Source organism: Herpailurus yagouaroundi, unplaced genomic scaffold (genome assembly GCF_014898765.1).
Source record: "Herpailurus yagouaroundi ecotype Mexico unplaced genomic scaffold, PumYag 185, whole genome shotgun sequence".
NCBI lineage: Eukaryota > Metazoa > Chordata > Mammalia > Carnivora > Felidae > Herpailurus > Herpailurus yagouaroundi.
The window spans coordinates 12068671-12089700 of NW_024412416.1; the positions used below are offsets into that span (position 1 = coordinate 12068671).

Here is a 21030-nt window from a genome sequence, read left to right on the forward strand (position 1 = left end):
TCCTCCCATTCAGTGCCTCACGCGACCCCTCCTGCTCTGGGGAGACAGCGATACCAGCACTGGACGCCCCCACTGGACGCCCCCACGTACTTTGAGAGGAATTAACCCTGTGTGATAGATACTCCCCACTTCACAGAGGCGGAAACAAAGGCTCAGAGAGGTGAAGTGACTTGCTCAAGGTCACAGGGCCAGGAAAATGGAGAGCCCAGGATGTGGCCTAGCTTAACAGTGCTGCTAAAGTGCCTCATACTTGGCGTTAAGAGCAGACACAGCGCAAAACGGACCTAGGTGTATACGTCGTGGCCCTGCCCTCGCTAAGGACCCTAGGCAAGTCGATCCATTTCTCTGGAGTCTCTGTTTCTTTGTCCGTAAAATGGACATGAATTTGTTCCGGATTCATTGGGTAGTTTTAAGAGATGAAATGTGATGACAGCTAGCGGTGAACCTGGTCCCCCAAGCAAGCCTCGGTCCCCTCTGTGGAGCCATCACTGTGTATCTGGGCTATGGGAGTAGGGGACCTGCAGGGAGGGTGGCGGCCGAGAGGGCGTCACCCTGGATCTGAGGCCAGCCCACCCAACCTCGCGCCCCCCACCCCCTTCATGTTCCTCTGCCACGTGGCCATCTGTCTCCAACACTGTTCCAACCTTACCAGGGCAAGAAAACTTGGACGCCTCATGCCCCGTAAGAAGAAAAAGTAATTTTAGAGAAGTAGGGGGCCTGTGTTAAACTACTCTGCCCTTCACAAGCATGCACGACTGCCGCGTAAGCGCATGCGCACATACGCACTAAGCCCCACCCAAATGTCCGCACGGTGAGGGGACGCCCAGCAGGGTGCCCCACTCTCCACCCCTGCAAAGGATCCAGTCTATTCAGAAAGCAAACTCCAACACGCAGTCCAAAAGGAAATAACAAAACAAAAAAAACCCAAACTTTACTTGCATTTAGCCGTTAATAAATAATTTACAATATGTACATGCGGTGACACTCTACACAGGTCGCAGACACAAGGACGCAGTGAGGGGTCCCCACTTCCAAGCAGAACGCGATCAAACACAACCAAAATAAAGTGCTTCACTTTTTACTTCCGACATAGGGACCATCTAAAGACCAGCAGGGCGGGCCGGGGCCGTGCCTCCCACCCGCCTGCCCTGCCCGGGGTTGGGCAGAGAGAGGGGACCTCTTGGGGAGGAGGCGGGGAGCCTCCCGGGCCAGTGTATGAGAGGTCCCTGGGGAACAGCAGAGGGGCCGGACAGTGCGGGGCTGCGGGAACCGCCCGCCGCGGGCACCGCACCCTCGGGCGTGGAGCCCAGCCCGGTGTCGGTCCCTGGGTTCTCCGGAACAGCAGCAGAGGCGGGACCGGTTCGGGGCTCCTCGGATCGGCGGCCTGGGCTGACAGGAGGTGGGCGCCGGGGCTCTCGGAGGCAAGCCTCTCCTGGTTTGTGCGGCCATGGGCTTAAGGGAGGGGACTAGAGGGACGAGACCGTCCAGGGACGCTCGGGGCAGGGAGCGTCTGACCCTGACCGGCAGACCCCGCTCCTCTCCCCAGCACGCAGACCTGGGTGGACGGGCGGGGAGCAGGGCTCCGGGGGAGCAGGTGAGGAGGACGAAGAGAATCAGGGCAGGCCAGCTGGCCCCGTCCACTGCGCCTCCTGCCCACGCCCTGCAGCCCACGCTCCCCCACCCAGGAGGCTCTTGCCACCTGCTGGAGAGAAGGGAACAGAAATCGAGGTGGGGGCGGGGAGAGTTCTGTTTAGACATTTAGAAATGAGGACGAGACCTCCTAAGCACGGTGGAGAATGGGGGACGGGGAGGGAAGGAACCAGAGGAGGGCACCTGAGCCCACGAGTGGCGTCAGCTGCAGGCTGTCAGGCAGGGGGCCTGGGAACCAAAGCAGGGGCAGAGTGGCCACACTGCACACGGTCTCCTCGGCTCACAGGGAGGCCATGGGCGGGCAGGAAGGCACCAGGTGGGCACAACCTCTCAGTCAAAGGGTCACGATTCCCGGGGGTCGTCCTAAGGCCCAGGGGGAAAGGAGGCCCTGCCTGGGGAGGGGGTCCAGCCTCTCAGATGCCTCAGCCCCTCAGCTTAGTGTGCGCGAGTGTGCTCGTGTGTGTGTGTGTGTGTGCGTGCGTGTGGCGGGCGTGGGCAGCAGTCAGCTGGGCCTGTTTCAGTGCATTGCGGGGTGGAGGGGGCGGAGGAGCTCGACTCTGATCGATCCCAGTGTCTCTGGCGGGGCGGGGTGGGGGGCTTCGGCCCGAGGGGCTCTGTTTTGCACATTCACACTGCGGGGCGGTGGAGGGGAGCGGCTCCCCCTCTCACACAGCTCTATTGTCACAAACATCACAGCACCGGTCACCACAACCTCTCGCGGCCTCCCCGCCGACAATGACGCGTTGGGGGCAGAGTGGGGGGGGAGGCCGCCCCCCTGCCCCAGCCCTTGCCGGCAGACGGCCCAGGGCAGCTGTGAGGTAACCCTCCACAGTCCACTGGCCAGCGGCCGCCTCGGCTCCTGACCCCCCCCACCCCGGGGAGGATGCCCTCCCTCCCTTCCCCCGACAGCCCCGGTCTCCCTGCAGCCGCTCCCCCCACCCCCACCCCCCCGGCTCAGGGACAGGCAGCGCCCGCCTCTCTGCCCTACGCGGCGACAGCCTCCAGGACGGCGGGGAGCAGCGTGAGGAGCAGGAGGCTACCCAGGAGCGGCCGGGGGGCGGGGGGCAGCCCCACCGCGGCGGCCCGGCCCGGCGGCTCCCGAGTCCTCTCGTACAGGTGAAGCCTGTCTTTGTTGGAGTGCAGCATCTTGACGTCCTCCAGGGCGTAGTAGGCGGCCAGCGTGAAGTTCACGTCGCCCGTGGTGAGCAGGTCGAAGACGCAGGCCTGGTAGTAGAGGTCCTCCACGGGCAGCTTCTCCTTGCACTTGGCCACGGCCGTCTCGTACGGGAAGGTGTCGGGGGCCGCGGGCGCGGGGCTGGCGGCGGCCGGCCTGCGGGTGCCGGGGCCCTCGGCGTTGGCGCGGAAGGCCTGGAAGTCGATCTGCTGGTTGAGGGGGCAGCCGCGCAGGCAGAGGTAGAGGCCCTGGCTGTCCCGGTCCTCCACGGCGTTGACCACCTCCTCCGGCATGCGGACGGCGAAAGTCAGGTATCGGCCCACCTGGCGGACCACGATGGTGGTGCCGATGTACTTGGCCTGGATCTCCACGTGCTGGCCCGACACCTTCTCCGTGATCTTCAGGCTGTTGGCTCCGTGCTTGTCCCCACCGTTCTTGGAGCCGTCGGCGAAGGCGGCCGGGAGCTCGTCCATCTCAGCCTGGTACACCTTCTGGTCCACGCACTCCTGGAAGTTCTTGAAGATGATGGTGAGCTGGGGGGGAGGGGGGGCAGGAAAGGGGTGGAGAGAGGGCGTTAGGCGGTGCTGAGATGGTGACGGCGGGGGGGGTCAGAGGGGAAGGCCCAGCCCCATGCTGGCGATGCTGGGGACAGGAGGAGCCCCCAAGATGCCCCGACTGCCCATTTTGGTCACCTTTCGGTGCCACCTGCCTTATTATGCACTTAGTACTTTTCCTTAAAACAACTAGTTTTACTGTGAGACAAAGGGGGGACAAAAGGAGAGAGGGAAACCAAGAAACAGAGTCTTACTAGAGAACAAACTGATGGTTACTAGAGGGGAGGTGGGTGGGGGGATGGGGGAAATAGGCGATGGGGATTAAGAGGACACTTAATAGGGCATTTGGGTGGCTTAGTCGGTTAAACGCGCAACTCTTGGTTTTGGCTCAGGTCACAGTCTCATGGTTGGTGGGTTCAAGCCCCACGTTGGGCTCTGTGCTGATGGTGTGGTGCCTGCTTGGGATTCTCTCTCTCTCTCTCTCTCTCTCTCAAAATAAATAAACTTAAAACATTTTTTAAAAAAATTAAAAAGAATACGCTTATCATGATGAGCACTGATTATAGAATTCTTGAATCACTACATTGTACAGCTGAAACTAATGTAACACTGTATGTTAACTATACTGGAATAAAAATGAAAAACTTTGGGGTGCCTGGGTGGCTCAGTCGGTTAAGCATCCGACTTCGGCCCAGGTCATGATCTTACAGTTTGTGAGTTCGAGCCCCGCGTCAGGCTCTGTGCTGACAGCTCGGAGCCTGGAGCCTGCTTCGGATTCTGTGTCTCCCTCTCTCTCTGCCCCCCGACCCCTGACTCATACTCTGTCCCTCTCTTTCAAAAATAAACGTTAAAAAAATTAAAATTAAAAACGAAGTAAAAAAAAACCACACTTGTTTTACTGTAAAACAAAACAAAACAAAACAAAACAACTGACTTAGAAGGGAAACTTTAGATCACTCCCCTAAATAGGACACCAGATCATTTACTACATAGAGAGATGAACCATAAAAAGCAAAGCATAGCTAATTAAAAATAAAAGTTCATTATCTACTATGGTAGGCTGAGTAATGACCCCCAGGATATCAGGCCCTAATCCCCGCAACTGTGAATGTTACCTTACATGCAAAAGGGACTTTGCAGATGTGATTATGTTAAGGATACCGAGATGGAGAGGTCATCCTGGATTATCTGGGTGGGCCCTAAATATAATCACACATATCCTCCTAAGAGGGAGGCAGGGGGAGATCTGACCACAGAAAAGGCGAGGGCTCTCTCCACGGAGGTGGAGACGGGAGGGATGGGACCACAGCCCAGGGGTGCCGGCAGCCACCAGGGGCTGGAAGAGGCACTGAACAGATTCTCCTGGGAGCCTCTAGAAGGACTGGCCCTCCTAACACCCTCGTGTTAGTCCTGAAAGACTCATTTCAGGTTTCTCGCCTCCAGAGCTATGAGAGATAAATCTCTGCTTGTTTGAAACGCTGAGTTTGTGGTATTTGTTACAGCGGCCGTAGGAAACGGATACGGTCCACAATCATCTAGCACAATCTTTCAAGCCGCCGGCGGACCTGCAGCCAAATTCCTTCGAGAGGACTGTGAGCCACTGGCTGAACATAACCGAGAAAGAATGAGCAGGCAGAGGCCAGCAGAGGCTACTGTGGCAGGGCTGCCCCGAGGGCCACCTAGCTGGGCCTTGGAGGTGAGCAGGAGGAAGAGGAAGTGGAGGAAGGAAGACGGGGGTGGGGTTCCATGCTGAGCATGCAGCCCTGGCCAGGGCCGGAGGAGGAAGGCCCATTTCTGCTGGTGCCTGCAGCTGGGGGGTGAGGGGCAGCTGCTGGGGGAGAAGCAAGCGGCTGGGTGGCTGTGTGGCTCCACCAGTAACTGTCCTCCTGGGAACCACAGACATGGGCACTGCCGCTGGCTGCATCTGCCGTGCCGGGCCCTGTGTGTATTGCTTCTAGCCCTGTGTGTCACTGCCAGGGACAAGGACAGGACCTCCCATTTACGGTGCAGGAAATTCAGGCTCAGAGAGGTACAATGGCTCACACAGGCAGCAAAAGGCAGAGGTGGGCTTAGTCTCTTGGTTTCCAGCCCCTGGGCTCTTTTCAGCCACAAGCCCGCGGAGTGGGAGGCCTGGGAGAAGGAGGAGAGACAAACGGAGGAGGGAGTGAGTGCTTTCCCCGCGTTGTCCTGGGTGAGGTGCTCCCTTCCCTGCTCCTTCCTGCATGGTCCCAACCGGGAAGACGGCATGGGCTGGAGACATGAGTCAAATCTGGGAGAAGCAACCACCACCCCTCCTTCATTCCTGTTCCCAGGTGCCAGCTCTTAACCACTGGTGGCTCCGGGTGCCTCTAAAGCCACTGCCCCCTGAGCCAAGGGCAGCTGGAACCCGGACTCCAGACCAAACCCAGGGAGGCAGGTGGGGTCATGGGGCAAGATGGCACCCAAGGCCTTTTGGGGCTCCCTGCTTACCCCCATGCCTAATCCCTGCCCTACCCTTGGCCACTATTCCTAGAACTTGTCCCTCCCTTCTCCCCTCCCCAGCCACCAAGCCCCAACCGCCTGCCCCTCAGGAGCTGCCCCCCTCCTCGCCAGCTGAGGGAGTAACACACCTCAGAGGGGCTGCGGGTCCAGGGGGCCCTGGTAAGAGGCAGGCCGCTGCTGACAACACAGACGCCCTGGCTGTGGCTGAATTCTGTGCCTGGCACCCTGGTCGACGTGGCAGCGGGTGACTGCCTAGGGGGGCCCTCGGGGTAGAGGGTGGGTGACGCTGTGAAGCGCTACGGGAGTTTCTGGTCAAACAGTGGGTGTAGGACAAGGGCGAGGCCCAGGCACGTTAGAAACCGCAAGCAGGTCCTACCGGCAGGGGGAGGCAGGACAGCTGTGAAGGACCTCAGCTCAGGCTGAGGGGCGGGAAAGGCCAGGGCTGAGGGTGGGGTCTGGAGCCGGCCCCAGGCCAGACGGTGCGGCTGCAATTCTGGGGGTGCGGGCGTGGCCCTGGGGCACAGACAGGAGGCTGAGGGGGACGCGGCAGAGAGCCATCAGCCTGGGGCCTCAGGAGCAGAGCTAGGGGAACAGACTAAGGACTGGACGGGGTGGCCCAGGGGCCACAGAAAGTTCTAGGCCGGGCAAACCAACACGGTAGCCAGGGCCCAGCTGGAGGTGTCCAGGGCGGTCTCATCGCTGCTCTGTGGGCGCCCCCACACTGTAAAGCATAGGGGTGACCAGGCTGGGAGAGCAGGAGGGCCTGGGCCTTCAGAGAGAAACTCCTCCTTGTCACCCCAGTACTCAGAAAGGTGAGGAGAGATGGACAGTTGGACTTTTGGGGGCTCCAGGCTCTTGGGCCTTTGTGGGCCCCTTCCTCCCTCCAAAATACTAAAACTACATTTTGTGACTGCATTGGGATCCAGGCCAAGACAGTCTCGGTTGGCTTATGCTGATTTTCTCCTTCCAACTTTAAAACAAATGAAAGCTTTCTCGCGGGTCCCCGGCAGTCTTGGGGCCCTCGGTGCTGTGCCTGTGGGGCCCGGGGAACGGTCAGGACGGAGGGGGGCACATTCTGCTGTCCACACGGGACACGAGGAGGGGCTGGTGCTCCCAGGCTGGAGGCTGGGGACCCGGCCAGAGTCCGTGGAGCGCCGCACCAGAGGCCCGGCTGTGCACAGCCCATCGGGCACTGGCCCCCAGTCCCCCACCCCTCCCTCTGAGGCCACCGCCTGGTCCCGGGAAGCAGCGCACTTCTGGTTTGCTGTGGGATGTCAAAGGTGGCCATGGCTTCTCCATCCTGCTTTGAGCCCTACTCTCTGAGCCCCGGGGGGGGGGCCTCGGCCACTGCCATCTGCCCTCGCCGGCCTACCAAAATGGCGACCTCACAGTTCCACCTCCTGCCTCTACCTCCTGCTGCTTCCTTCTCTCCATCCCGCGGCTCCCGCCCTGATGTGGAGGCTGCCTGTGGGGGGCCGGGAGGTGCAGCCAGGGTGGTCTGGACAGTGGGTGGTCCTGCCATGGGGAAGGGGGTGAGGGACGAGGGGCTCTGGTGTCCCTGCCGGGTGTGCTGGGGGGGGGGGGGGGGGGGGGGGGGGGGGGTGCTGCTGCTTTCCAAGTGCCATCAGCCTCCTGGAACAGGAAAGGCTGGTTTCCCTCTAACCGTCATCTCTCGTGGAGACAGACTCCTGGAAGGCTGACAGGCTGCTAGACTCTTCTTGGTACCAGTGCCAGGGACTCAACCACAAGCAACAGCATGAAGGGGCCTGTCGAAAGCCGGGCGGCTCGCTGCCAGCCTGGCCACGGGTGCGGCTGCCACGCCTGTCTTTGCTGCCCCCCCTGCCCAGAGGGGTCTGAGCCCCCCCTGCCCCCCCCCCCCCCCACCCCACCCCAGGCCTGGCACTGGGAGCTGTATCCACATGAGGGGGCTGAATAGTCCAAGACCCTTGTCCTCAAGGAGCTCACACTCTAGGGGTGACACATCAAATAGATGAGTGAGGCAGTGGGACACATGGTAAGTTCTAGAGGGGAGGGGGAGGGCAGAGCAGAGACCCCAGTTCCTCTCCTCCCTGAGCCTCAGTTTTCACATCTGTGCAATGGGATGCTACCAGCACAGTGAAGCTGGGGGCTGGGTACAGAAGGAAGCCGGGGGAAGTGGGGGCGGGAAGCTGGCTAAAATGTCGGCTTGGGCTGGAAAACCCTACATCTTGATCACCTACGAGAACACGGGGCCGGGCTGGATGATGCCTGTATCACAGGAAACGAGCCAAGGCCCTCTGGGCGAGGGGCGGGCCGAGAACAGCGGGTTCCAGTGGGCAGAAGAGACAGGCAGAAGGCTCTCGTGGGGAGGCACGAAGGCCCCTCAGAGATAACAGCCTCTTGGCTTCCGCTGCCTCCCCCGAGGCTCCAGGCTGCCCTCCCGTCCCTCCATGCCAGGCTCTGCAGAAGGACGTGGAGGAGGCCCCGCCCAGTGCTCTGGGCAGAGCCGGGGGCACCCAAGGGCCTCGGCGTCCTGCACCCACCTCAGGCAGCCCTCGGCCGGCTTTGTTCTCCATCCTCGGCCTGGGAGGTGCCAGGAGGGGAGGAGGCACCTAGCACCGAGGCCGCCGCGAAAGGGGTGTTTCGTCGACGTTTGCCGAATCAATGAATGAACAAAACCAACACACCTGCGTGGTGGAGACCTCAAAAAACAGGCGCGGGCAGGCCCAGGGCGCTGGAAACCGGCCACCGATGTTTCTCAGCCGGGCACCCTGTCTGCCCCGAGGCCTGAGACAGACTGAGCCCCTCACGGCCGGGTGTCCGGCCAGGCCTCCTGCTGCCTCCTGGCTGATGAGGGCGTAACAGAAGGTGCCTGGGCTCTCAGCCTGCCGGATGACCGAGGTGACCCTAGGTCACAGCAGAAGGGGGCTGGGTCAGTCGAGCTCTGCTGCAGAGCTCCCTACTTTCTAGAACTTCCATGCCCGGACAGGGCGAGAGGTGCTCCCATCCCTGTCCGGGCACCTCTCCGGGCCACAGGGCCCAGGGGGAATCTGGAACACGGCGGGCGTCTGAATAGATAGCACACAAGAACGAATGGGCGACTGACCCACTTGGTCTGGGAACAGCATCGCTAGGCTCGGGGTCCCAGCGTGTGCCAGTGAAGAACGGGGGGTGGCATCCAGGGGTTCTAAGCCCAGGCACGTCACCCCAGCCTGTACGACCCAACGGGAAGTGGCCCAAAGGCTCTCGCTCCAGCCTGTCACGCCCCCCTCCCCCACCCCCACGGGGCAGTGGGGAGCAGAGGCCCACGATTCCTCCCACAATTCTTCCCAGGTCTGTGCTTGGCTCTGTTATCACATTTGGTGCTCACACCGCCCTGGGTTAGGAGGGGCAGGGCTTCCAAGGCCCGCGTCGCTCTCACACCCTCAGACTCCCCTGTGTGGCCCTGCCAGGACGGGACAGGGAGGCGAGGTCCCCTCCCGCGGGATGTTTGCTGCTGGATTTAGAAGCTGCAGCCTCAGGCTCCTGGCGTTCATTTATCTTGGCTCTAGGGAAGGAGGGAGGTGGGTAGGTGCAGGGGCCGCAGGGAAGGCGGCTGGGTCCTTGACGTGGGCCCTGCTGTCCATGGAGGGCTGAGAGGGCGGATGGGGTGGAGAGGGCGCTGGCCACAACCCTGCCGCCCACTAGGCTTCACGGCCTGGTGCCAGGACCCTGCTAGGGCAGCCACGGGGCAAAGACCCACTTGTTGCCGCCTCTGCAGATGGGCCCGGGGCAGCAAGGGCCACCGGAGCAGGGGGAGATGGCGGGAATATTCCTGGCTGCCAGGTCACCTCACTGTCCTCCTCTTGGGCGTGGAGGGACAGGAAGGAACAGAAACGCCCTTGTGGACCAGCCTGGCATTGCCCAACGTGCCGCCTTGCACCGTGCTCTTCCTAGGAAAACAGACTCACTGCCAACCCGGAAAGCCCTGGGGGCTGCGGTGGGCCAGGCCCTGAGGAGGCACACGTATCCCCACCCCCTGGGCTCCCAGAGCCCACCAGCCTCCTGGCCTTGAGGCTGCGCCCCCTGGCCCAGTCTCAGGAGGAGGCCACGGGAGACTCTCTTGGAAGTGGGGAGGGGAGGGAGGGTCTGTGGAGGATGGGGATGTCCAAAGGCCTGGGCCACAGGCCACACTCGTGGCTGCTTCTGGCTGTGGCCCTGTGAGCAGGACTTGAATCTTGCCACCCAGATACTGAGGCCTCCTTGGGTCAGAAGACGACCGGCTCTCAGCGGCCTCTGGGGCTCCAGATGGTTCGGAAACGCCTCTCATGGCAACGAGAATGTGGCCGACTTCTAGAGCCATCCAGCCCAGGTCAACGCTAGCTCGCTGTTCCCAGCCGACTGCACTCTGGGTGGAGAGGCGCATCCCATTTGGGGGCTGGCCCGAGGGAGGAGAGGAAAGCTGTGTGGGTGGCCCCTGGGGTGCTCTGTGAGCTGCTTCTCTGTCCTCACCTGTTCCACCTCCCGCTGTTCCCAGACCCCACCGCCCTCTCTGCTCTGGAGCTGCGGCCTCTCCATATAGGCGTGGGGCAAAGAGAGGGCAGGACGGTACCCCACAGCCCTGCTGACCCCATCAGCGTCCTATAGCCCTGGCCCCCAACCCGGGGTCCCTCACCTGCTCCACGAGCCAACACTGGGGGCTTTAAAAAAAGAACACGTGCCTGACCCAACCCAGAGATCTGGTGTCACACAGGCCTGGAGGGGGTGGGGGTGGGGCCAGAACCACCATCTTCTAAAATCTGTTCACGCTGCAACAGTGCAGCCACGTGAGACGCCCCGGGCAGGACCGTCACCTCCAGGGGCTGGTCGGGGACACTTGTCCAGGGCGGACAGGAGTTCACCCTCCTTGAGAGTGATGATGGAAACATACCTGTAGAGAGGCTCCTCTTTCATTGGGTTTTAATACTGGGATTCTACCACCATACGGTCTGGGGGCAAGAAAGGAATATCCGAAAAGTCCGAAACCGAGTACCCTGGCGAGTGTTTCTAAAATTTGTGGACAAGTGGCAGAGTGGATGGGGGCGCCACCTGCTTCGGCTCAGGTCATGATCTCATGCTTCGTGGGTTCGAGCCCCGCGTCGGGCTCTGTGCTGACAGCTCGGAGCCCGGGGCCTGCTTCGGATTCTGTGTCTCCCTCTCTCTCTGCCCCTCCCCTGTTCATGCTCTGTCTCTCTCTCTCAAAAATAAACAAATAAATAAAAGTTGTGGACAATAACCCCAGTAAGAAATCCACGTTAACAGCCGGACCCAGCATTTGCACTGACATGCATACATGCGTGCACACATACTGAGCTTCCTGAAACGTGTCCCCTTACCACGTACAATGCATTCACAACCTGCCTTTTCTATCGGTGTTGGGTTATGCCATCTTGTTCTACCCTGCCCAATTAAAAAAAAAAAAAAAAAGGTGACATTTGTATGCTGGTTCCTGACCCCAGAAGACTGATGTCACAAGCCCCTGGTGGGCAGTATCCGGCAGTTTGAGAAATACCAGACTCCAGGCAGCATGAAGAGGGGGTTCCTGGTTGGTTTATCTCAGGACAAAGATTCTCTGGACATTCCTAAGTCATCAGCCCATTTACTGAAAATAAGAACACTGGGAGGGTGCAGGAGGTGTCTGGTCTGGGCCCTGGTCACAGCAGGGACGCCTACGCCTCAGCCTCAGCTTACCTTGCTGGTGGCGGTGGCGGCCGAGCCGGGCAGCACGGGCGTGTTGGTGACCTGTACGTTCAGGTAATTGTTGTCGATGAGCGGCCAGGCGCCCTGCACCTTGCAGGTCTGGAAGCGGTCAGTGAAAGTCCTGAGGTGCGGGTCCCCGAAGAGGCCGCAGTGCGTGTAGTTGGGGGCCGCCGCATGCTTGTGGAAGCTCTTCTCGTAGTGGCAGATCTCGGGGCTGTCGGAGCGCTCCTGGCTGTCGCCCGGCGGCGGGAGGGTGCGCAGGCGCGGCTGCGACGTGGGGCCATCCTTGGAGCAGTTGTACTGGCTCATGAGGTCCTCTATGCCATGGACGGCCGAGTGGTAGGCCAGGTCGCCCCGGCAGGTGCGGGCCGTGCGCCGCGTGCACAGGGCGTAGGTGCGCAGCGCCGCGCAGAACTCGGGGGCGTCGTCCGAGGTGGGGGAGTGGCTGCCCGCCGTGGCGCTCCAGAACTCAGAGTTGCACTTGAGGATCTTGCACGGGGACGTGGCTGTGGGGAAAGGAAGGGACACGCCGTCAAGATCCCTGGGCGAGCTCCGCCCCCTCACCCCTGGGGGCCAGCGCCGCAGGCACACGCACAAGGACATCCCTTCCCAGGGGGCGCCACCTGCGCCGCACGTTTGCACGCAGAAGGCAAAGAGTCCCCGCAGGTGGCAGTGCAGCGCGCAACCTGCCCTTCCCAGCCTTCCGCCTAGAATGACCCTAAGTGGCCAGGCGTGCAGACCAGCCTGCCACCAGGGCCGGTCTGCCCCCGGCCTGTAAAGAGGAGTGGTCAGTGTTTCTGGGCAGCAAGACTTTGCGAGCTCACAAAGCCACCCTGCCGCCTTGGACATCTGCTGATGCTTTCACAGAGATCCGCAAGCATTTTGGCAAAAACAACAGAAATTGGGCTGGGAATTAAGCCCACTATTCAGTATGTGGCCTGGCCTCTGCTACTGTGTGACCTCGGACAAATCACTGGACGTCTCTGTGCCTCATTATACTTCTGTAAAAAACGGGATGATGGTAGCATGTACCTTATGAGGCGGCTCAGAGTGTTACGGCACTAAGGACGGCACTGACATAGATCAGAAGCTCCATGAATGTTGGCTAGTTGACGGTGAGCTTTGGTCACAGAAGACCCGGTTACCGTCACCCTGTCTGCAAAGCAAGAGTAGCTTCCCTGTTGGTCGCCACATTTCCATCCCTCTTTTATCCTGCTCGGGAGGGGACGCTGGGAAGCAACCGACAGTAATAACCTTGGATCTGCCTTAAGTTGTGTTTTTAAGAAAGTCACTGACGAGCTTTGAGACCTTAGTGATAATCAGCTACAAAAGACCGTGCCTGAAAAACTGGGGCTTTGACACACCTGCGTCTTGTACCTGACACGTAGAACCTGCCCTTTCCCGGCCTCCCAGATTCTTTTGCACAGTCTGTAGTGACTTCAGTTGCCAGGCATGCAGCCCAGCAGCAGGAGAGAACATTCTACGCAGCCTCTAGCAGTGAAAGGGGCTGGCGGACCAGCAGAGGGGGGGGGGGGGGCCGGGGGCAGCTGCAGCCCAGGGCTGGAACGATCAGCAGGAGAACGGGGCTGTTGCTTCAGCCAGTCCTGCCCAGGCCACTAGCCTGGCTCATGAACCCTTGGAAGACTGTTTGCTTCTCTGGTGCTGGCTTCTGACCTACAAAATCAAGTTGCAAATAAAACCTGGGACAGAAATACGCGGGGGAGGCACCCGAACAGCTGCCCTGTGCGTGGGCACCTGGATGGCCCATCTCTGGGAGATCTGCCACCTCCATAGGCACCTGCCTGGAGCTGAGGCTGACCTGGCCAGGTCACACACCTGGGTACGAGCAGCCAGCGCTTGTCCCGAAATTCAGGCCCCTCCCCTAACTTCTCCTGTGTTTGTCACACTGCCGGCCAATTCGGTTATTTCAGGTGGAATCTGGGTGGGCGTTTTTTTCTTTTGAGAAGTCACATATTTACTTCAACGTGGATGAGGACAGATAAAACCAACAGAATAGAAGAGCCGCGGATTTTCCATTTTAATAGCTTTCAAGTTGAAGAAGTGTGCTGACTTAAGCAGACTTGGCTAACAACAGGGCACCTGGGGAACACGGGAAAAGCTGTGGGTGAGACAGCCACCCCACCCCCCACCCCCCACCCTGCATGGTCTCCCTCCCACAGAAACCTGCTCCTGGGGGTAGGTGTCCTTTGAAAGGCAGCTGGAAGAGTCTCCAGCCATGCTGTCTTCATATTTCTTTTTTTTCCAAGTTTTTTCTTAATGTTTAGTACTTTTGAGAGAGAGAGAGACAGAGTACCAGTGGGGGAGGGGCAGAGAGAGAGGGAGACACAGAAACCGAAGCGGGCTCCAGGCTCCGAGCTGTCAGCACAGAGCCCAACGTGGGGCTTGAACTCAGGAACAAGGAGATCATGACCTGAGCCGAAGTCAGAGGCTTAACTGACTGAGCCACCCAGGCGCTCCTGCTGTCTTCGTATTTCGCCAACCTACGAAGACACCCAAGACCCGACCTACCCCAAATGCTAACGTGGCCTACGTGGGGGAAGGTAGAGGAGCCCCTCGTGGTGGAGGGGAGGGGGGGAAGGAGGGGGAGGGCTCCGCAGCGCCCGCTCAGGCAGCCTCACCCATTCCGGGTGTGCTGACCCGAGATGCTGCTTTCTCAGAATCCTGGAGACACGGCATCAAAGACAACTGTCTGAATGGGGCACAGGCCGCTGCTGAGTGGCAGTCGCCTGGGCTACGCCCACCGCTCGCCCACCAGCCTCGGGAGCCCGGCCTGCAGCCGGGTGTGGGTGCCCCTCCGTCCCTCACCGTGCCCAAAGCGGAGAGAGGAGACCCCTAGCCCCTTTATAACCAGACCACTGCGGCCCGAGCACGACTTGCACCGGCCTCAGCTCCCGCCGAAGCTGACCCGGGACGGCAGAGGGTGAAGTCACAGCTACTCAGTCTCAGGCCAGGGCCTCACTCCAGCCAGCCCTCCCGGCAGCCCCGAGGCCAAAGCCAGGCTCAGCATGGCTGCTTCTCTGGCCCGAGGCCTCCCTGAAGAAGCTGAAGCCCGACTTGAATCTGGCCTGTTGGGCCTAAGAGCCCACACAGTGGGCAGTTCCAAAAGTCATCACATAGTTACCACGTTCACGACTGCCCCCCCTCCCCAGTCGCCGAGTGGGTCAGGGGCACGCTTTGCCGCAAAGCGACCCTCAGCCTCTCCCGGAGGACCCCACCACCTGGCAGACCCGTGGTCCGCAGGCTCTCCGTGGCCTTGCCCCAGTTCCCAGAGGCCACAGCTCAGGGTACAGCCCACAGGCTGGGGAGGGGCTGGAAGGCAGGGGTCAGGAATGGGGCCTAGGGCAGGACCAGCCCACACACAATGTGGGATAGGCAAGGTGTCTCACTCCTGACTGCCACTGGTGGCTCTAACCCCACAAATGGGGGACCCCCCCTCCCAGGGGTGATGAGAGTCTGGTATCTTCACAGCCTTGAAAATGGCTCCGAGCAGGGTCCCGGCTGCAGAGCTCTCCAGTGTGTCTGGAGTTCATGCCTGAAGTCCTACCGAGGTGCCCCGAAAGGGGGTCCCTTGCATGTTCTGGGGTCACCACAGATGTGGCCCTTACTACTCTGTTCAGAGCAGCGTTCCTGGGATGATGCCTTGCACCCCAACGGCCTGGGCTGGGGCAGCAGGGCCTCCGTGGGCCCGATGTGTCTGTCAGGGGCCCAAGGGAGGCCCGTGCTGCTGGTCCGCAGGCCACACTTCTTTAGAGTTGGGCCATTTTATTTTCAAACGGTCACAGAAGGGCCAAGCTGGAACCCCGCTGGAGACCAGCCAGTCTGGAGTGTGTGAATGGGGCATTTCCTTCGGGTGGGAGGGGGCTGCAGAGGGGGGCAAAGAGAAGAGACAGCTCTCCCAAAAGGAGCAAACCCTAAGCAGCCCGGGACGACCCCAGGCCCCCAGCCCTCGGAGACCAGGCCTTTCACCTCTCAGTTCAAACTCCGAGGGGCTCCTTCACCTGCTCCCCTCCCCCTCCCAGAGCCGCAGGGGAACAGGGCCACCCTGCCTCTGCCTCTGAAGAGCCAGCTCCGCCCACCACCTGTAGGGGGCGACCCTGAGGTCATTCTTGGGCTGCCCTTGCACCCAGGAGCTAGGCCTTCCATCTGAGGCAGGGTCCACACAGAGGTGACCTGGGACTCCTCCAACCCCTCCCTCCCGCTAAGTGCTGCCCATCCCAATTCTCAGCCATCTGCAGAATGTTCCCGATGCTATCACCCGGGACTAGGACGGAAATGCAAAGGTGTGAGGGTGACAATGGCCAGATGGGGTGGTGGGCAGTGGGCACTGGAGGGAGAGTGTCTGGTTCAAAGTCCCGCTCTGTCCCCTGCCAGTAGTTGTGGGAAATCGGCTCTACCTCTGTGTCCTCATCTGTGAATCGGGGGTAGCAACCGCCTTAGAGAGCTGCTGAGGGTTAAACAGGGTGCACGGAATCTGCCTGGGACCCAGTGGCCCTGACAAAGGTCCCAGAGGGAGATAAGCACCGCCTCCGCCCCACTGTGAGGTAAGAGGTTAGAAGTCACAGGTGGGGACAGGAAAGGGACAGGAAGGGCGCTGGAGCATCCCTCCCTCTACCCCTCCCTGGTCACCACACTTCCCAAGGGGGGCACCCAGGATAGCTTCACCGCCACCTTGCTCACCACCTTTCACCAGCGAGGGTGCTGTGGACTGAATGTGTTTGCCCCAAATTCCTTCGCTGAAGCCTCAACCCCAGTGTGACGGCACTTGGATGGGGGGTGACGGGCCTCCGGGGGATGATTAGGGTCAGATGAGGTCGTGAGGTGCAGCCCCCATGATGGGATTAGGGTCCTTCTAGGAAGAGACACGGGGGCACAGGCACACACTGTCACGTGAGGACACGGCAAGAAGGCGGCCGTCTGCAAGCCAGGAAGAGAGCTCTCACCAGAACCCGACCACGCTGGCACCCCGACTTGCAGCCTCCAGAACTGCAAGCCTTGACCCCCGTCTCTCCTCCCCTTCCTGGGCCCTCCCCCATCCCCCCTGCAGAAGCCAGGATCACTGGAGACGTTCGCGTGGCCAGGGGCCAAAAAATCAGGTGGGTTCCACTTCACCTATTCCATTGTCCCTTCTCCTCGCAAGGACTTGTGGTCGCAGGGGTGACCCAGGCTGGGACGACTCTCCTGGCCCTTGAAGGCAGAGAGGGCATCCAGGAGGAAGAGACGAACCGAGCCCTCATCTCCTGCTGGCGTCCCTCTGTCCTGCCACCCTCTGTGACCCAGTCTCCACGTGTGGCCCTTCCTCCTGCCACAGTCCCTTCCCCCCTTGTTGCCAAGGCGCCCACAATCCCTCTTCCACCCATTTCCTGGGAGATGGCGCAATCAGAAACTTTGGGTCCCGAAGCACAATTTCTACAAGTTCGCCTTTACTCTTGTTAATGAACAAACGCACAGACCTCGGGTTCTGTGAGACACAGAAGAACGAAGGCCCTGGCAATTTCGCCATCCAGAGACCAGACCGGGGCCAAGTCAGTGTCAACAAGCTGCCTGTGACAGATTTTGTGTCACTGGGCACTGCCGAGTTGGAAACGGAGGCCCTCGCTTTGGGAGGCAGTAGTGGTGGGGAGGGCTTCAGGGGATGTGCCCTGGGGGCAGATGATCGTGGTCGAGTCGTGCAGTTGTGCAGCTCCGTGGCTGTGTGGCTACGGGCCACACGGTGCTGCTCTCTGTGCTGCCGACATGCATCAGTGCCTCAATCAGTATACACTTCAGGGACCAGAGGAGCTGACGGCAGCAAACCCTGAGAACACTGGAAGGAAGCTCGGTGGAAGGCAGCTTTGTGTTAACTTTGGTTAAATGAGAATTTGTGGGGGAGGCTAACGTCTCCCTAACAGCTAATGTGTACTGAGCACTTACTAGGTACAACGCATTGCCCACGTACCTCCATTCACCTATGACAGCCCTAGGACGATCTGTTAATCCCCATTCCACAGACAGGCAAACTGAGTCCTAGAGGCATTAAATAGCCCCCTCCTCCCAGGTGCTCTGACAGAGCCCCCCAGCCGCTTCCCCCTCCTCTTTCACCTTCTGTACCTGTGCGCGCGCGCGCGCGCACACACACACACACACACACACCAGGCTGAGCCCATTTGCTGTGAGGCCACAAAGACAATAAAGAGGAGGTTCTGCCCTTCGGGGGATTGAGCGCGCAGGGGCGGTGCACCCGTGGGTACAGCTAGGGGTGGACACACAGGCGGAGCCTCACCTCCAAGAAAGAAATAATGGTAATAACGCCCGGACTTCCTGAACCTGTGCAGACTACAAATTGCTTGAAGGCCAGGCCCTCACTGCTATTCTGAATCAACGGGCAGGAATTTTATCCTCGTTTGATAGACGCACATACATGTGGCTCACACCGCCACAGGCTTTGGGGCTCTTTCTATGCCTTTCTTTCTTTCTTAAAAATTTTTTTAATGTTTATTTACCTGAGAGAGAGAGAGAGAGTATGTGAATAGGCAAGGGGCAGAGAGAGAGGGAGACACAGAATCTGAAGCAGGCTCCAGGCTCTGAGCTGTCAGCACAAAGCTGGATGCGGGGCTTGAACCTACAAACTGTGAGATCATGACCTGAGCCAAAGTTGGATGCTTAAACGACCCAACCACCCAGGCGCCCCTCCTTCTATGCTTTTCAAAGTGCGTTTGCCATACCTTTCTTGGGACACCAGCCAAGAATGATCCAGGTCCTGAAATCCCCAAAAGCAAGATGTGTTTTCTTTGACCACGCCCAGTTCCTGACACACAGTCATCGCTACCTGTCTGTTCCCAGGGCAGTGACCACCCTCCAAGTGGATGGCAAGCCTTCCCTGCAGAAAGGCCTGCATGGAGATACCAGGAGCAAGTCCTCATGCAAAATGATCCCCCTGCCAATTGCTGGGTTTCCTCGGCTGCCCCAAACCCTTGGGGGACTCTGAGCCAGCCTTTCACACCTTCCTGAGAGTTTAAGGGCAAGTCCAAGTACCTCCCACCATAGATGGAGGAGCTATAGCTCAGGGTTGGGGGGTCAGTGACTGCCCGGGACCAGAGTCGGGGGCTCCCGTGCCCCTCTGCCTTCTCTCCAGGCGGTAACCCAACTCTCCTGGGCCTGTCTGCCTCAAGTGGTCATGCATGAGCTGTCATTTCCTGGGGGTCACAGAAGGGCTTTAGGCATGCCAGAGCTGGACGGTCCCCACGGGTGGCGAGCTGAGGGGCCCATGACCCCTCGCTGGAGTCATCCTGCCGCCCGTATCCACTCCACTAAATCACGGGCTGAAGGCCACCCCAGGTCAGGGACCTGGATGTAATCTGGCCCAGCATCAAAAGGAAAAGCTTGTAGCCACAGTGTCACCTGCCAAAGAAACCACAGAGGGACTGATTTTTATGTACCGCATCTTAAAAAAAAAAAAAAGGAAAGAAAAAAGCAAGAGACTTCGTTCCAGGCAGGAAACCTTGGACTTGTTTCTGCTCTGAACATCCAAGGAAGGAAGCAAGGAGAGGAAAGTGTGTTTGCAACTCACACAGGCAGGAGGGGAGGCCAGCTCTGCAGGGAGAGCCACCGCTTGCCGCTTTTGGGGTGACGAGAAGGCCCCGGCTGCCCCCGCCCTGCCTGGTTCCTGCAGGCGGCAGAGCGGGCCCTTCTGGCTACCCCTGGGTGGACCCAAGACAGCCAGTATGCACAGAGCCCGGGGAGGAAGAACCTGATGGGAAGTAAGAATTTCTCCTGAATTTCATTTCTATCTTAGCCACTCTAGTCCTCGGGCAAGGCTCCTCTGGGACCCGGGGCTCCACCTCAGACCCCCAGGGAAATGCAAAGGTGCCGCACAGAAGAACTTTATGCTCCTTAGAAGCACAATCTGCGTTGTCTGGGTCTGACCCAGGCCTCGGGAGACTGAGAACTTCAGGATGAGCTAGCGGAGGACAAACCGAGGGGAATGCAGAGGTGAAGACAGTGGCTGGCTGGGACTCGTGACAGGAAGCCCCTGAACTCCTCCCTCCAGTGCCCCTGAGGTGGGCGTGTTGGCTTTAAGGGTGGGGAGCAGGCAAAGCCTAGAGGGTGGGTGGCCCCTTGGGTCTCAGACGGCCACCCCGGCAAGCATCAGACCCATCTGCTTCCAACTGCAGTTGGGGCTGGAATCCCTTGCCTCTTTGTGCAACCTATTTAATCAAGATCACTTTATCTACTCAACACTTGGTGACCAAACTATGTTGGCTTCTCAAGGTGCCCCACGGAGTTTTACAGCCCGGGGCCTGAGGCTACCAAGCGTCACTGGTCACTGGTTTCCACCTCCAGGCAGCTTCCGCGGCAGAAGCATGGAATCTCCCTCCCTGTAACATCCCTCCCCGGTGGGCATCCGGCCCCCGCCACCACCAGAGATCTGCCAGGGCAGGGCTGGCCCCTCCTGTGCTAGACAGCTCCAGCTGTGGACCCGCATCTGCCTCCAGGGATGGCCGAGGGGCCTCAGCTCTCCTCTAGAGCCACACAGAAAAGCCTCAAATGTGTACCACCCTGCAAATTTTGCAGATGGCCCCTCAGCTCCCCTGGGTGTCCCCTGGCAGCTGTGGGCCTCACTGAACAGTCTGTGTCATCCATGGAGGTGCCCAACTGAGGTGTCCCCCTCCTGCCCGCAGACCCCGCGAGTAGGGGTCCCTCATTTTCCACACCCTACTCTCAAAACATCTTGGGAGATTTTTATGCCTTTTTATTTATTTATTTTTTAAGTTTACTCCCTTTTGAAAGAGACAGACAGTGACTGAGCGAGCAGGGGACGGGCAGACACAGGAGACACAGAATCCGAAGCAGGCTCCAGGCCCCAAGCTGTCAGCACGGAGCGCTCCATGCGGGGCTCGAGCCTACAAACCCTGAGATCATGACGTGGGTCGAAGTCAGATGCTTAACTGACTGAGCCACCCAGGCGCTCAACTGGATGCCTTTTTAAAGCCCCCAACCCAGTGCTCTGCTAGGTCTGCGGGGGAGGCTGGCGGCTTCCACGTGCCCCGACACCCCACATATGTAACATCTCACTTGTTGGGGAGGTCGGCTCCAGACCTCCTCCTTTGTGCACGGAGATGTGCCAGCGAGAGAAATCACAGCCTCACAGCCTGCGCGACTGAATTCCTTTCCTTTAACTAGCGGCCCAGTGCCTCTCGGAAACAGACGGGGGCTGGGAGCTCGGAGTCTCTGCTGCACTTACCCGGGCGGGAGGGAAATATTTATGCACCAGTGCGGCATTAGCTGCTTTCAGAGACCTCCTTTGAACTGTTAATCAAGCCCAATCTTTCAGAAGAATAGCCTGATTATTACCGCCCTGTTTGCATAACAAAGAAGCCCAATAAAACTTATTTCACTGTGCACCGAGGGGGTGTGAAGGATCGCCCTGAGAAGCGAGTCTCAGGAATGCGGCGAGCCGCTCCGCGGCCCGAACCC

The 21030-nt window shown here is 59.7% G+C and overlaps 1 protein-coding gene across 1 annotated transcript in view; it reads right to left on the reverse strand.

Moving 5' to 3' along the window:
* Window positions 1–902: 902 nt before the first annotated feature.
* Window positions 903–21030, reverse strand: part of RGMA (repulsive guidance molecule BMP co-receptor a) — a 47626-nt gene continuing 27498 nt past the window's right edge. Inside the window, exons 3-4 of the mRNA XM_040493753.1 lie at window positions 11548–12062; window positions 903–3357 (exon numbers count right to left, since the gene is read on the reverse strand). Coding sequence (XP_040349687.1) covers window positions 2635–3357; window positions 11548–12062 — 1238 coding nt within the window. The 3' untranslated portion in view covers window positions 903–2634. The remainder of the gene's footprint in view (window positions 3358–11547; window positions 12063–21030) is intronic.